We start from the raw sequence: 13,868 nt of genomic DNA, 5'->3' as shown, positions 1-13,868 counted from the left end.
TTAAGGATATTTATTAATTTTGAGTTTCTAAAGTAAATCTTGCAACTAAAGGAAAAATAAAAGTGACTGAACAAGAATGTGCAAACTACTAAGCTAGATTTCCCATTGCAAGTTTAAAAATTAGTACTTGTAATTTCAGTTTTCATGCATTTTTTCCATAACAATGGATGACTCTTGCCAGCTACAGTCATTTTTTCTATATTGACAAGAAAAAAGAAATAAATAAGAAAATGAGTAGAAAAGAGGTTTACAAAAGTTCAAGAGAATAAAATGCACAACATGAAAGGATGACACAAATGGACAATCTAAAGTTATTTATTTTAGGAAACAAAAGATACAATCTTCCCCTCTGTAGCATGTTCCTTGAAAGTTCTAACTTCTAAACTTAGCATTGTGTTTAGAAAATGTAACTGATAGAATCCAATGGATTTAATTTATGTTATCAGTTCTAATTTATGAGTCTCTGTGGTCTATTTCAGCAGGAAGTGTAAAATAATGACATTGAAATATTAATTATTTATCAGCTCCTTTTCCTTGAGTTTCTTAATATTTTAAAACTAAACTAACATAGGATTTTATCTGATGACAGTAATTTTTTCTTTCAACATAATAAAAATTTGCATAATTATGAAATTTTAAATGGTAAATCTTTTCCCATTTATTTTAATTCAAATCCAGTATATTATTATATATATTCGGAACTCAAACTATTCATCTTCATCTAAACCTTCAATTAAATTCCACAATGCAAACCTCTTGGCACTAGAACCACGTTTCATGTTTATTCAACTCAGCCTGTGTTTGAAAAAGTGTTGAAGTTTGGGGGTTTTCTGGTGAGACTCCACATTCTGACATCACCTTGGCCGCAACAGTGATTGGCTGTTGGAAGGCAAAGAAGGGTTTATAGCCTGCAAGAGCAAGTGAATGAGTGAGTGGGAGAGCAGAGAAAGCACTCAATCTGTGCCACTCACTCTAGTGAGCTTGCCTCTTCACTCCAGGACAGCTGAAGGGTAAGCTCAAATATGACAGTTTGATTACCTTAAATCAGACATTCCACAGTTTACATCTCTGGACTTGGCTTTGATTTTTTAAATTTAAATACTGATGTTATTGCATTGTGTAAAATAGCTATGATTTTAGATTCTTAAAGGCTAACCTTGTTAACCTAGGTATGTAAATAAGTTCATATTATATTCTTAAAACGTTATGCACATGAACTAGAAAATGCTTTTTATTTTCTATCTCTATACATCATATATAAATGTTTGCTTTCTCATCCTGATGCATTCACATTAACCTAACTGAAATACTATTTTGCATTTGCAAATCTGCCTAGTTATATGTAAATTTCTCCATGAATTATATCTAGTCTATACTTGCATTGCAGATAATATCTTTTTAATAATTATGCATTAGGTTTTAAAGTGTTACTATCCTATAGTTCTAAAATCAGTACAGAGGCCGGAGGGAGGATAGAGTGGGAAGTATCACTGTGTTCCTGAATCTGTATATAGGAACACATGAAATTTGTATATCTTAAGCAAAATTTTTAAAAAAAGAAATAAAAAATAAAATAAAATCAGTACAGAAAATGTGTGGTACTGGGGAAGTAACTAACTTGAGTGGTTCATTTTACCCTTCCCAATAAAAATGTGTCATTAAATTCTCAAAACTGTCCTTCAAGAATGTCTGAATTGTTGTCTGGGTTAGTAGTGGTCACAATACAAGTATTTGCTTTTTGATGAGTCACAAAATAAATAAAATGAGATTTATGTAGGCAGCCAACTGTGACTTACTTGAATCACTTGGTTCTCCCAGCCATGTTCTTACCTGGTTATTTCATGGTTGTTATGAAAAAAAGTTTATGCAAACAAAACTCCCTCTGCAGTTATATGTGTTTGTGTCTCTAGCTCTTTAACATACTATAAATATTCCAACTCTTCATAGATCTGCAAAATGATAGTCTTCCAGTCTGCTGATGGGCTTGACTTTGAGTGGCAAAATTCAAAGCATTATTTAGAGTACCCTAATTACAATGGAAGCTTCTTAAACAGATGGAACCTTTCAAGGGCAAAACTTTTTTATTTTCATATGGTCATCTAAGAGAAAGAAGTGTGTAGGCATCAAAATCAAAAGACAAACTGCCGATAAAAATAGAGTGTAATTCTCAACGCATAACAGCTTCTCCAGGCTTCATGTCTTACTCTCTGCAATGCTTATCTTAGTGTCAATACTCGATAAGGATGCAATATATTGTGAGTGATAATGACAAAATACAAAACCTACCTGTAGGGAGTAATTAAATATGTTACTTTTTGAACTGTGTTTCTGGGGAAATTGCCATCACAATTACATATTGCTTCCAAAGTGTTGCCAGCACCATAACTATATGTGCAAAAGTGCTCTCAGTTAAATGTGTCTGTAAATGCAAGTAGGTGGTTGTTCATTAGTGTCCAGTAAAGTTTGTTCAAGCTCTCTAAAGGTGCAATTTCGAAGTAGAATTTTATTAAATGGAGTAACACTAAAATAGGATTCGTTACCTCCTTTTACTTGCGAGGAATTTATGTGGAACTGAGGTTCTTTGCATGACTGTTAACATAACCCAAGGACTGTTTAGGAACTGTTCTCATTTTGAAAACTGCATCTTCAATTTTTGACAGAATCTATGTCTCCATCCATGCTCATCACCTAACCCTGAAGAGTCTTGATTCACCCCATTACAGTCTTTCAAAACACATAAATACCAAGTATTCTGAGGTATCAATAGGAAAATGGTTTCTACTCTCCACTTTACAAACGAAATTTTAGTTCAAAGCTTATCAGAAGCAGGAAACTGCCTGTCGGATCATTGACATGAATGTGATCATTTAAAAGACATTCAATTTTTGCTTAGTTTTTAATTATAAACAAACAAGGCACATAACTACTACTTTAGCAATTCAATCCATTTAGCTGACACTTCTATGTGAGTGCCAACAGGAGACTCCTTCAACCCAATGTGAAGTAATCTTAAGTATTCAAACGCCTTGCATGATGAAATGATCCTCCAGGATTGCGTCATACTGCAAATAGGTTAAAGCCAAATATAAACTCAAGATGATGGAAACAGACCAAGTAAGCTGAGTCTTAATGCATATGACTTAAATGGAGGTGATAATTTAGTTTTAATTATTCCAAAGGATAATTATACACAAATGAAAACAAACTAAGTACTTCCTCTTCAAGTGCAAACAAAAACATAACGCTCTTAGTTTTCACACTTACTACCTTACCATTTCATTCATTCCAGAAACAATCACCAAAATGAAGACTGCTTTAATTTTGCTCAGCATTCTGGGAATGGCCTGTGCTTTCTCGGTAAGTTCTTGATTGAAAGAACTTTGTATGTAAAAGAAAGGATATGTAATGACTAAGTGTTCTTTTAAACAGATGAAAAATTTACATCGAAGAGTCAAACTACAGGATTCTGAAGAAAATGGGGTAATGAATTTTAGCATACTTCCTTGGCCTGATCCCATTTAATACAGGCCTATTGCACACTGAACATGAATATCTTGTTTATTTTGTTTCTGCAGGTCTTTAAGTTCAGGCCACAGTATTATCTTTACAAGCATGCCTACTTTTATCCTCCTCTAAAACGGTTTCCAGTTCCGGTAGGTATAAAAACTAATTTTCCTTCTCACTTATTATCATTTAAAGGACAGCAAATTTAAGTGCAAAATTCAACTCTCACTGAAATTCAGTCAAAAAGACTACTTATTACAAAATATTTGTTTTTAGTACAGTAAATAATGTTTATTTCTATGTTCTGTTTTTGAAACTGAGCTAACACACAGAGTGTAATCATCTGGGTCTAGTACAAACGCACACCTTTGCCCATTGAATGAACTCACTGACAAAGTGTACAACCTTATCAGTTGTTGGCAGTTAAGTCAGCGGTAAAGTCAGCAGCTGTAATAGTTGGTTCAACACTGTCATACAACCGTTTTACAACAGACAAATGAAAGTCCTGTAAATAACAGGGGAATAAAATGACTTCATAAACAGCAGAGATGATTCAAATAAAGAACCCGGATAATTAATGAAGATCTTCTGGACCCTTGACCTTGTAGGTGACCAGAACACTGATCATACATAGGAACATAATTACAACAAAGTGTGGCCTACGACTACAGAGGAGAGAGGAATTCATTAAGTGCTCAAAGCTTATTTATGAGAAAAGCAAAACCTCCATAACATTTGTAAACAAAAGGGAAAATAGCTAAAATGAAAAATAAGAGTTTCCATTTTTGCTGGGTTACCTGTGAAGAGGGCCTTTGAAAAGTGGAGGGCATGGGGTGTGGTGTTGATTTTAAATATAGGACAAGCCAGTATTGTACTATTTTTATTAAAATACAGTTTGGGCTCAGGGCACCAATTATGCACCATTTGACCCAGGACTCTTGAGACACTAAAAGCAGTCAGGATTCTGAAAACAATGTCCTAGCACAGTGGCTTGGCAATGCAGCTCACCATATGTTGGGCTAACTCCCCTCCAACTCATACAATGAGAAATGATCATCTTGAAGTAGTTCCAGCACCATCATAATTATGGGGAATTTGGGTGCCCACAGAAATATGAGCATAAATGATATAAGAGTTGTGGGTTTTCAGATTTATCTTCCATCCCTCGGTTGACCTCAGGCCCATAAATAAACACTGCTCATTTGGAAGTTTATTCTGCTTTCTTTTTTAAACTCAATGATAATCAATTCAGCTTTCTGACTAGATCCTCACTTTTTTTTTCAAATAACAGTTATGTAAAGATATTTCCTGTCATCTAGATATTTTTACAGATAGGTATGTGTGATCCAATTAAAATGGCCATAGTAAAATGAATTACAAGTTAGATTTCTCATTATTGATAGGCTCAAAGTTCATAGATCTTTAAGTAGATTTTCAATACACAAAATATATAAAATCACATGCAATTAATCCCCTTTCAACAAATGTAGAATGTGTAAGATAGTTGTGGCTTTTTTTTCTTACTATTTGTTGAAGTCATTAATTAGCGGAGGGTTAAGCTTATGATTATAAAATAAATTGAAAGTATGTCATTGTAAAGATTAAAAGAAAGAATAAGAAAGGAAGGAGGAGGGAGGGTGTGAGCATGGGCAGGAGAGAGAGTAGGGTGGGTAGCATCACTATGCTCCTAAATCTATCTATCTATCTATCTATCTATCTATATGATGTACATGCAATTTGTTCACTTTATATAAATAAAAAATTGAAAATAAAATAAAATTCAATAAAACCTATCTCCAAATCTGACTTCTGACCCAATAAAAGGGTATTTCAAACGTTTATGGAAAATGGAATTAAAAGGTAAGTTCGTTCTGGTGCAAAAACCAGACTTGTTTTATTTTATTGTATTTCTGACATATTCTCCTGCTTTACATAATCTGATTTCTCTTAAACTAGGTATTTAGTGCCCAGATTGTCACCTCAAAAAGAATTAAGCTGTATTGGCTTTGAAATGCACATTTTATTCAAACAAATCTATGTATATACAAATCACTCCTACTTTTTTTATAAGATTTATTTATTTATTTATTTGAAAGGCAGAGGCTACAGAGAGGCAGAGGCAGAGGCAGAGGCATGGAGAGAGATATTTTACATCTGCTGGTTCACTCTTCAAATGGCCACAACAGCCAGGGTTGGGCCAGGTCAAAGCCAGGAGATTCTTCCAGATCTCCCACATGGGTGCAGGGGCCCAAGTACTTGGGTCATCCTCTGTTGCTTTCCCAGGCACATTATCAGGGAGCTGGATTGGAAGTGGAGTAGCCAAGACATGAACCTGTGCCCATTTTGGATGCCAGTGCTGCAGGCAATAGCTTTACCTGCTATACCACAACACCAATCTCACAAATCATTTCTAGAATATCAACTTGCCTGACATTTGTTACATGGGTTACAAAGCTATCAGCAATCTACTGTAGCTTATCTAGGTGCTAGATTATAGAAATCAAAGTATCATTAAACTTAACACCTTAAAGTGTTTGAATTGAAAAAGAATTTTTTATTATTCAAACGACTCTTTAAAAAATATTTTATTTATTTGAGAGGTAGAGATACAGATAGGGAGAGAAGAGAGAAAGGTCTTCCTTCCATTGGTTCACTCCCCAAATAGCCACAATGGCCAGAGTTATGCCGATCCAAAGCCAGGAGCCAGATGCCTCTTCCCGGTCTCCCATGTAGGTGCAAGGAACCAAGCACTTGGGCCATCCTCCACTGCTTTCCCAGGCCATAGCAGAGAGCTGGATTGGAAGAGGAGCAGCTGGGACTAGAACTGGCACCCATTTGGGATGCTGGCACCACAGGCGGAGGATTAACCTACTGCGCCACGGCGCTGGCCCCTCGAATGATTCTTGATCAGTATGTGAACTCTCATAGGGAAATAACTTATATTTCTTTAATCACACTCAAGAGCTGGATACAGGCTGGCGCCGTGGCTCAATAGGCTAATCCTCCGCCTTGCAGCGCCGGCACACCGGGTTCTAGTCCCAGTCGGGGCGCTGGATTCTGTCCGGTTGCCCCTCTTCCAGGCCAGCTCTCTGCTATGGCCCGGGAGTGAAGTGGAGGATGGCCCAAGTCCTTGGGCCCTGCACCCACATGGGAGACCAGGAAAAGCACCTGGCTCCTGGCTTCGGATCAGCGCGGTGTGCTGGCTGCAGCACGCCGGCCACGGTAGCCATTGGAGGGTGAACCAATGGCAAAAGGAAGACCTTTCTCTCTATCTCTCTCTCTCTCACTGTCCACTCTGCCTGTCAAAAAAAAAAAAAAAAAAAGAGCTGGATATAAATATTGTGGATTTCCAGGATTATTGTCCATTTTTGAAGTCTTTCTTGCATATATTTTATATCTGACTTCATTTCAGACTTCTGGAAGAATCAACAGAACTTAGTGACAAAAAGAAAATTCTAGGGCTTCAAGACATTTCATATGGTTTTTAAACTTTTCTCACTTTAGGTTCTAATATAAGAATGATGTGATTGAGTTAGGGAGAAAACAGTGAGGAAGCAAGTTTAATGCCTGAAACATCCCCACTGAGAAAAGCAGCTCTCATTACATAAATATACCATTATACCATCCTCTATATTTAATTTAACCAGCAAATAGAAATAGTTCAAAAATAATCTTCTTATGTATTCACCCTCTGGGTTAGGGAAGGTACAACCATCAAGGTCATAGCAGTAGAAGAGCAGGTCTAATTATTCTCTTCTCCACCCAAGGTTATTCTTGGCTCAAGGGGACAGGCATTCCCTTTCCTTGGGTGGATGACGTGGCCATCTGAAGAATGAAGCCAACAGGGCTGGCCCTGGACAGGCCAGGACCTGAGGTTTTCTCATATCTGGTGTCTAACCCAGAGGATACAGATCCTTCTGCAGCTTTATTTTCTACATGCATGATGCCTCACCGAGTCATTGAATCAAAGCTAAAATTTGCAGAGTGGAAACAAGACTGTTGACTAGGTTTCCTTTTGTATAAGCGATGCCATTAGGGATGATTGCAGAAAAGGAAGGACTATTTGATTTGGGTTATTACTGGGGGAAACATGAAAATCCTCCTCAATGTCTCCCTACTGTTTTTAAGCCTCTGGATGCAGGTGTTTAGGTTTATATTTCCTTTTAAAACTTCACACAGCTCATTAACCTGTGACTATATTATAAGACACAGATGCATTGGATAAATCACTTTCATTCAATACTTTAGTGGTATAGTACTGCATAAATTCTTAAATAAATGTTAATAAATTTTTGTTACCTAACTTGCCTCACTTACATAAATTAACCTCTTTTTAGAATTAGGTTTAATTAGATTAAAAGATACTGTAAATTTTATGTAATTCAATTTTTGAAAGTAAATTCTAATTTAAATTCACCAGGAGAGTTTATTATATAAGAGAATCATCCACCAACAACATGTATCTTATAATAAACTGAATCATATTTTTATTTTTTATATAAAAAACATATGATTCGTGCCTTAACACAGTATCTTCCTTGAACCGGTTGGAGAAGTCAGCATTCTTTGTCTATAATATTTAAAACTTGGAACAGATGGTTCCCTTGTTTCCTCAGAATTAAATAATTCCAAGATTCATTGCTCTAGTGTTTACCTATAAAATGTTTCAACTTACTGTCAATACTTTCGGTTACTGAAGATGAGATATCCCAAATTGTATAACACTTTCTTCTCTCTAATCTTATCTCATTTATGCAGTCTTGTCATATATTTCTCACACTAGCATAAGACCTATTCTAAGGAACTAGCACAGAAGCAGAGTGGCGCAGCGGAAGCGTGCTGGGCCCATAACCCAGAGGTCGATGGATCGAAACCATCCTCTGCTAAGTTCTTTTTCCCTTCAATTTTCTACCTAAAATTCCGTAGTTTAATTTACAATAAAGTGTTCATATGTTTGAAAAAAATGGCTCAATCAAAAGAGTAATATTACTTAGTCTGAGTAAATGCTTGGTTATATTTTATCTTATTTCAATCAACAGGAAATTTTAATTATTGAATGTATATGTACTCACGTGTGTGTTTTATTATAGAGCAGTGACTCATCTGAAGAAAATGGAGAAGGTGATAGTTCAGACGAGGAGGAGGAAGGAGAGGTAAGAATTTTACAGTCTTTTCATAATAAACCAGGCAGCACAAAAAAGCAACTAGGAAACCTGTCTACTGTACTCTGGATTCAGCAAATTGCCACTGCCACCTTTCCAACTGCCTAGTCTTACATTCTGGGCAAGTGGAATATTATTTAAATCAGAATCAACTAAAATACCATTTAAAATACTGTTGAAGTTCAGGGTTAAATTTACCTGTAAGTGGTACACAAATATGAAAGTATCTCCATTTTAAGTGGAAGAAACACAAAACCTGAGAAAGGCAACAGAAAGTATTATCTATATTTAGGCAGATATAACAGAATGGTAGAAGACAAGTAAATAATAATCTTAAATTCAGTGCCATGGCTTCCTAAAAGACTATACTTTAAAAACTTCATGTACTAAGGGGGGTAGTACATAAAAGCTGTTACTACAGTTCATCCATCTTTCATAATTCACAGGATAGGGTTATTCTTTTTAATAGTAATTCCATCTCTTTTTGTCTAATAGAAAATTCATGTTCTTACAAAAATGCAAATACTCAAGATGTATAAATATTTTCCTACATAGTTCTATAACTTAGTATAATCTATGGCTAAAAGTTATCTGCATATCCTGAAAATTGTGCCAACATGTTTATAACTGACACTCTTGCCTCAGGCAACATACCAATTAGAATGCATTTTCCTGGATAGGCAATTATAGTTATCCACTAGTCTGGGAAACTTCTAAATTCAGATATTCTGAAGTGCTATTTGTGAATGGACAATGACAGTCAGAAAGGGATCAGGTATAAATATCAACCGTTTTGAAAACAAAGTGGTGTGGGAACCTGAAAGGTAACAAATTATTAGTTAGTTTGTTTGTTTGTTTTTTTAGCCCACAAAAGTAACATTGCCATACTATAATTTACACTAATAGCTTGAAGGAAGGCCTTACAAGAATTTCAGGCCAGTACCCGGAAAAATACCACCTACAGAATCCCACGAAATTTGCCTGGAGTTCCACATAGCAGACTTACACAAGAAGCTATAGCTAACATCCATTTGCGCTGCATAGTGACTGTACAATTGCATTTCCCAGTTAGATTGCATACTTTTGGGCAATGGTCCTTCATTTATTGTGATGGTGGTTGAGAATGGAAGAAGGTTAAGACTGGTTTGGGGTTCTGATGAAAGAATGTCCAACCAATGCTTTGCCAGCAGTCTCCGAATACGTACAGTCCTCCCAGTGTGTATCTGCAAAGCCCTCTTGACTCAGATCCCCTGAGTTTAAATCCCTGCATTGAAGAACTGTATAGTTCCATAATATACATCTCCTTATACTGACAGGCATAATTTGTTTTTAAAAAAATATTGATATAAAGAGAACAGATTTCATGTATTCTAAGAAGATAACTGTAATATCTTCCACATGCATGATGCCCAGTAAATACCTGATGCTTTTATTTTGAAACTTCAGAGGACTAACTATTCCAAAGATCATTCATTAAACGTGATAATGGAAAAGTGGATGAATAAAACAGGGAGGCATTCATCCTGAGGAGATTCTAGAACCTCTTCTTCCTCCACTTCTTCCCTAAAACTGTGTTAGAAAATTAATTCTAAATTGTTAAATTTAGAATCTGCAGAAGTTGTATTTAGATGAGGAATGTACTTAGGCATATTTTCTACATATGCTTGGTGATAATACTTTTTTTTCTACTCCTAAACTATTTAGTCTCACTTTTATAAAAAATTATTAAAATATATATAATAAAATTATTCTAAGTATAGAGTGCATTGAAATTATAGAATTTTAACCAGGAACTTTTTTTCTAGGAACTTCTTGAAGACCTCTTGAATATTCTCCTACTCTAAGGATATTTCCAGTTATTGTAATTTTAATTTCTCCTATACTCTTGAAAGATTTAGTTTGTTGAAGTAAGGTATAAATGTAAAATATAGATGGCTTAGTGTTGTGGAATACTTGGAATTATTAGTTAGGATGTTCTTTTGGGGTGGACTCCAATAGTATTAAGACCCTTCATGAAAGAGTATAATTTAAAATTTGATGAAACAAACACATTTCAATTTAGTCACTTTGTTTTAGTAGCAAAACAGAATAAACTGAGTTTTGTTTATTTGTTTTGAAGTCTGAAGTTATCCTAACACCACATTCTCTTTTAAAAATATCACTGAAAGAACCTCAATTTTCGTTCTCATGTATAGCATGTGAGTGCTATCAACTTGAAATCCTAGCTTTTACTATTATCTATGAACTGCATTAGGAGATTAGCTAGATTCATAAATAATTGCATTAGAACATGAAATAAAAGCAAAAGAATAAAATGTTAAAGATTATAATACACCTTCATTTCAAGAATATTAGTTTTAAAATATCTTGACATAATAACCTAATACACTACTAAGAATTTCTTGGAGTATTTAGTTTCTTCTTGTAAAGAAAAATTGGTTTGGGACCAAATGCCTGAAATACAAATATTTTTGAATGTATAATAGAGAAATGAGAAATAACTAAAATACACTATGGAGTGGATTAAATAACTTCGAGTTGAATTCTTAGGAGTAGATGTGAAATGGCTTAATGGAAGGCAGAATTGTCACTTCTGGGTGACAAGCAAGCTGAGGGATACAGCATCTTTCCAAATAATGGTTCATAATTTCTTAAAATCTTGAGCCATAGTCCAGTAAAATCACTTCTCTTGCTATGGACCAGGAGACTTCTAATGAAGAAGAAAACAACGAAGATTCTAATGGAAATGAAGATGAGGAATCTGAGGCTGAGAATAGCACGCTTTCTTTCACAACACCTGACTACGGAGAGATCACACGTGGAACAGGATATATAGGATTAGCTGGAATCAAACTTCCCAAGAAGGTAATAATTCCTCCAAGACATTCACTGTTTTCATTTTGTGACTGAAGTCAAAACTGTCCCAAGTACTATACACGTAGTATTTGACACTATCTTCATGAACTCTTTGTCAAAGGGAAAACAGTCACCACTTTCCCTCCCATTGACCATTTTCCCGTTGACAGAGAAATCAGGAAAGATTTTTTTCCCCAGGCACGTTCTCTTGCCAGTAGTTAACACACTGACTCCTCACTTTGTAACAGAAGATTCTGGGTGAGCAGCTAGGAACAGATAAGCAGGTCCTGAGGGATGGAATCACATTTCAGATTCCAAGACAGAAAGAGTTAAGCATCATGGCTATAAGCTTTATGCCCCCCAGAGAAGGCTTCTCAGGCGCATTCCTGCCCCATCAAAACCCATGCCAAGGTCGTTGTCTTGAATTTTTCTTTTTCAAGGCCTTACCAATCCTTTTCTAAATAAAACTGGTTTCCATTCAAAATGATGCCTACAACAAGCGGGTCAGTACAGAGCACTGTGTTGGATTAGGTCAAGGCCGTAGATTTAAAAAGTTTCACACCTAGATTCGGGTTATTTCAAACTTTTCCTTCCAGGCTGGGGCCATAGAAAACAAAGCAACAGAAGAGGAGGAAAGTGATGAAGAAGAGGAGGAAGAAGAGGAAAATGAAAACGAAGAAAACGAAGCAGAGGTAGATGAAAACGAGCAGAGCATCAATGGCACCAGCAGCAACAGCACGGAGGCTGAGAACGGGGAAGCAGGTGAAGGAGAGAGCGTCACCGCCACCGACGCAGCCGGAACCGCGACCCGGGGAGAGTGGATCAGCAGGGCCGCCGAGACAACCACCGCTCCTAGTGGCGGGTTCGAACCTACAACGCCGCCACCGGAGGCCTATGGCACCACCTCCCCGCCTTTTGGGAAAACCACTGCCGCTGAATATGGGGGGGAGTACGAACAAACAGGTAACCACGGATATGACGATGGTTACGAAATCTATGAAAATGAGAACGGGGATCCTCGTGGGGACAATTACCGAGCCTATGAGGATGAGTACAGTTACTACAAAGGGCGTGGCTATGAGGGCTACGAGGGTCAGGATTATTACTACCACCAGTGAAGGTCCGGCCAGGGATGAATTCCTCCACTCTGGCTCTGCATTTGGCGACCATTTCCAAAATTTAACTCAGGAAGGTTCACTATAGCAAATGTGCATGTTACAATGTGGAACAGGTCTACCGTTCCGGAGTGATTTTCTGTTAATTGCTTCTACAAGTAATGGGCTTCTTGTTGCTTTTCCCTATAGTGTTATTGAAGGGCCACTGTAAATGAGGGCCACTGATTAAAATGATACACCAGTCCATGAGATCAAATTTGAATGCTCTGGGGTTGTAGTACTACAAAAGTACTTTTAACCTGTTTGCAATAGTGTCAACTTCAAAAGCACACTCTGTACCAGAAATGTTTCCAAGAAGAGATTCATTGACATTAATGGTACTGTATACAATATATGTGCAGTTCCTTAGTCATACTACCTATGCAACACTGTGTATCAAGTTTAATTAACATTCTCATGTATTTTTATGTCACCTGGATGTATAGGCTTTCTTGGGATTTTATCGCAAATAAAAATGCAATCCTTGAAATGTGTTATGATTAAGAAGAAAAGTGGGAAATCAAAATGGAAAAAGGTTAAATAGATAAAATTTAGAACAAAAGAACTAAAGCTTAATTTAGAACTAAATAACAAAAGCTTATTTCCACTGTGATTTAAGACTCAGAGGACTGTAAACATTTTCTTAGATAAATCAACATAGCTAAGCCTTTTCCATGTTTATGGATAGCATCAGCCATGAGTTGACTGAACCAGCAAATACAAATTTAGGATGCTTAGCTAAATTTACATTCCAGATAAACAAATAACTTTTAATATAAACAAATCCCAGGCAATGTTTTACCTTTGTGAAATATTCAGGAAGTATTTAAACTCAATAAAAAATTCACTATGTATCTGATATTCAAATTTCACTGGATGTCCTGTGTTTTCTCTGGCAGTTCTACTCCTACGTAATTTGATTTCAGATGAGGTAGGAGGTAGAATAAAGTAGAAAACTCTTACACACACACAGACACACCCACAGAAGGGCTGATACACAAAGCCTTAGCAGCAATTTAGGCTTCTAAGATAAATATGAAAACAAATTTCAAATGGAAGTAGTGAAGGATTGTGGAAAGGAGTAAGAAGAGTGGAAACATGTATCCATCTTTTTTATTTACTAATTGATAAGCTATATTGAACATGTACTAGAGATACAGACAAATGTTTACATATTGTACAGATAAAATGA

The 13,868-nt window shown here is 36.2% G+C and overlaps 1 protein-coding gene and 1 non-coding gene across 2 annotated transcripts; both read left to right on the top strand.

Moving 5' to 3' along the window:
• Window positions 1–885: 885 nt before the first annotated feature.
• Window positions 886–13,548, top strand: IBSP (integrin binding sialoprotein). Its single transcript, XM_008267617.5, has 7 exons — window positions 886–1,010; window positions 3,290–3,357; window positions 3,430–3,480; window positions 3,576–3,653; window positions 8,595–8,657; window positions 11,370–11,531; window positions 12,119–13,548. The coding sequence occupies exons 2-7, from the start codon at window positions 3,304–3,306 to the stop codon at window positions 12,638–12,640; spliced, it is 930 nt and encodes a 309-aa protein (XP_008265839.1). The 5' UTR covers window positions 886–1,010; window positions 3,290–3,303; the 3' UTR covers window positions 12,641–13,548.
• Window positions 8,319–8,390, top strand: TRNAM-CAU (transfer RNA methionine (anticodon CAU)). Its single transcript has one exon. It is a non-coding gene; the product is annotated as a tRNA-Met (tRNA).
• Window positions 13,549–13,868: the final 320 nt, after the last annotated feature.

The sequence above is a fragment of the Oryctolagus cuniculus genome, chromosome 8, assembly GCF_051225735.1.
Source record: "Oryctolagus cuniculus isolate XC-2025 breed Fujian yellow rabbit chromosome 8, ASM5122573v1, whole genome shotgun sequence".
Lineage (NCBI taxonomy): Eukaryota > Metazoa > Chordata > Mammalia > Lagomorpha > Leporidae > Oryctolagus > Oryctolagus cuniculus.
The sequence above is the reverse complement of the archived record's forward strand: the minus strand, read 5'-3'. Positions and strand labels throughout refer to the sequence as shown.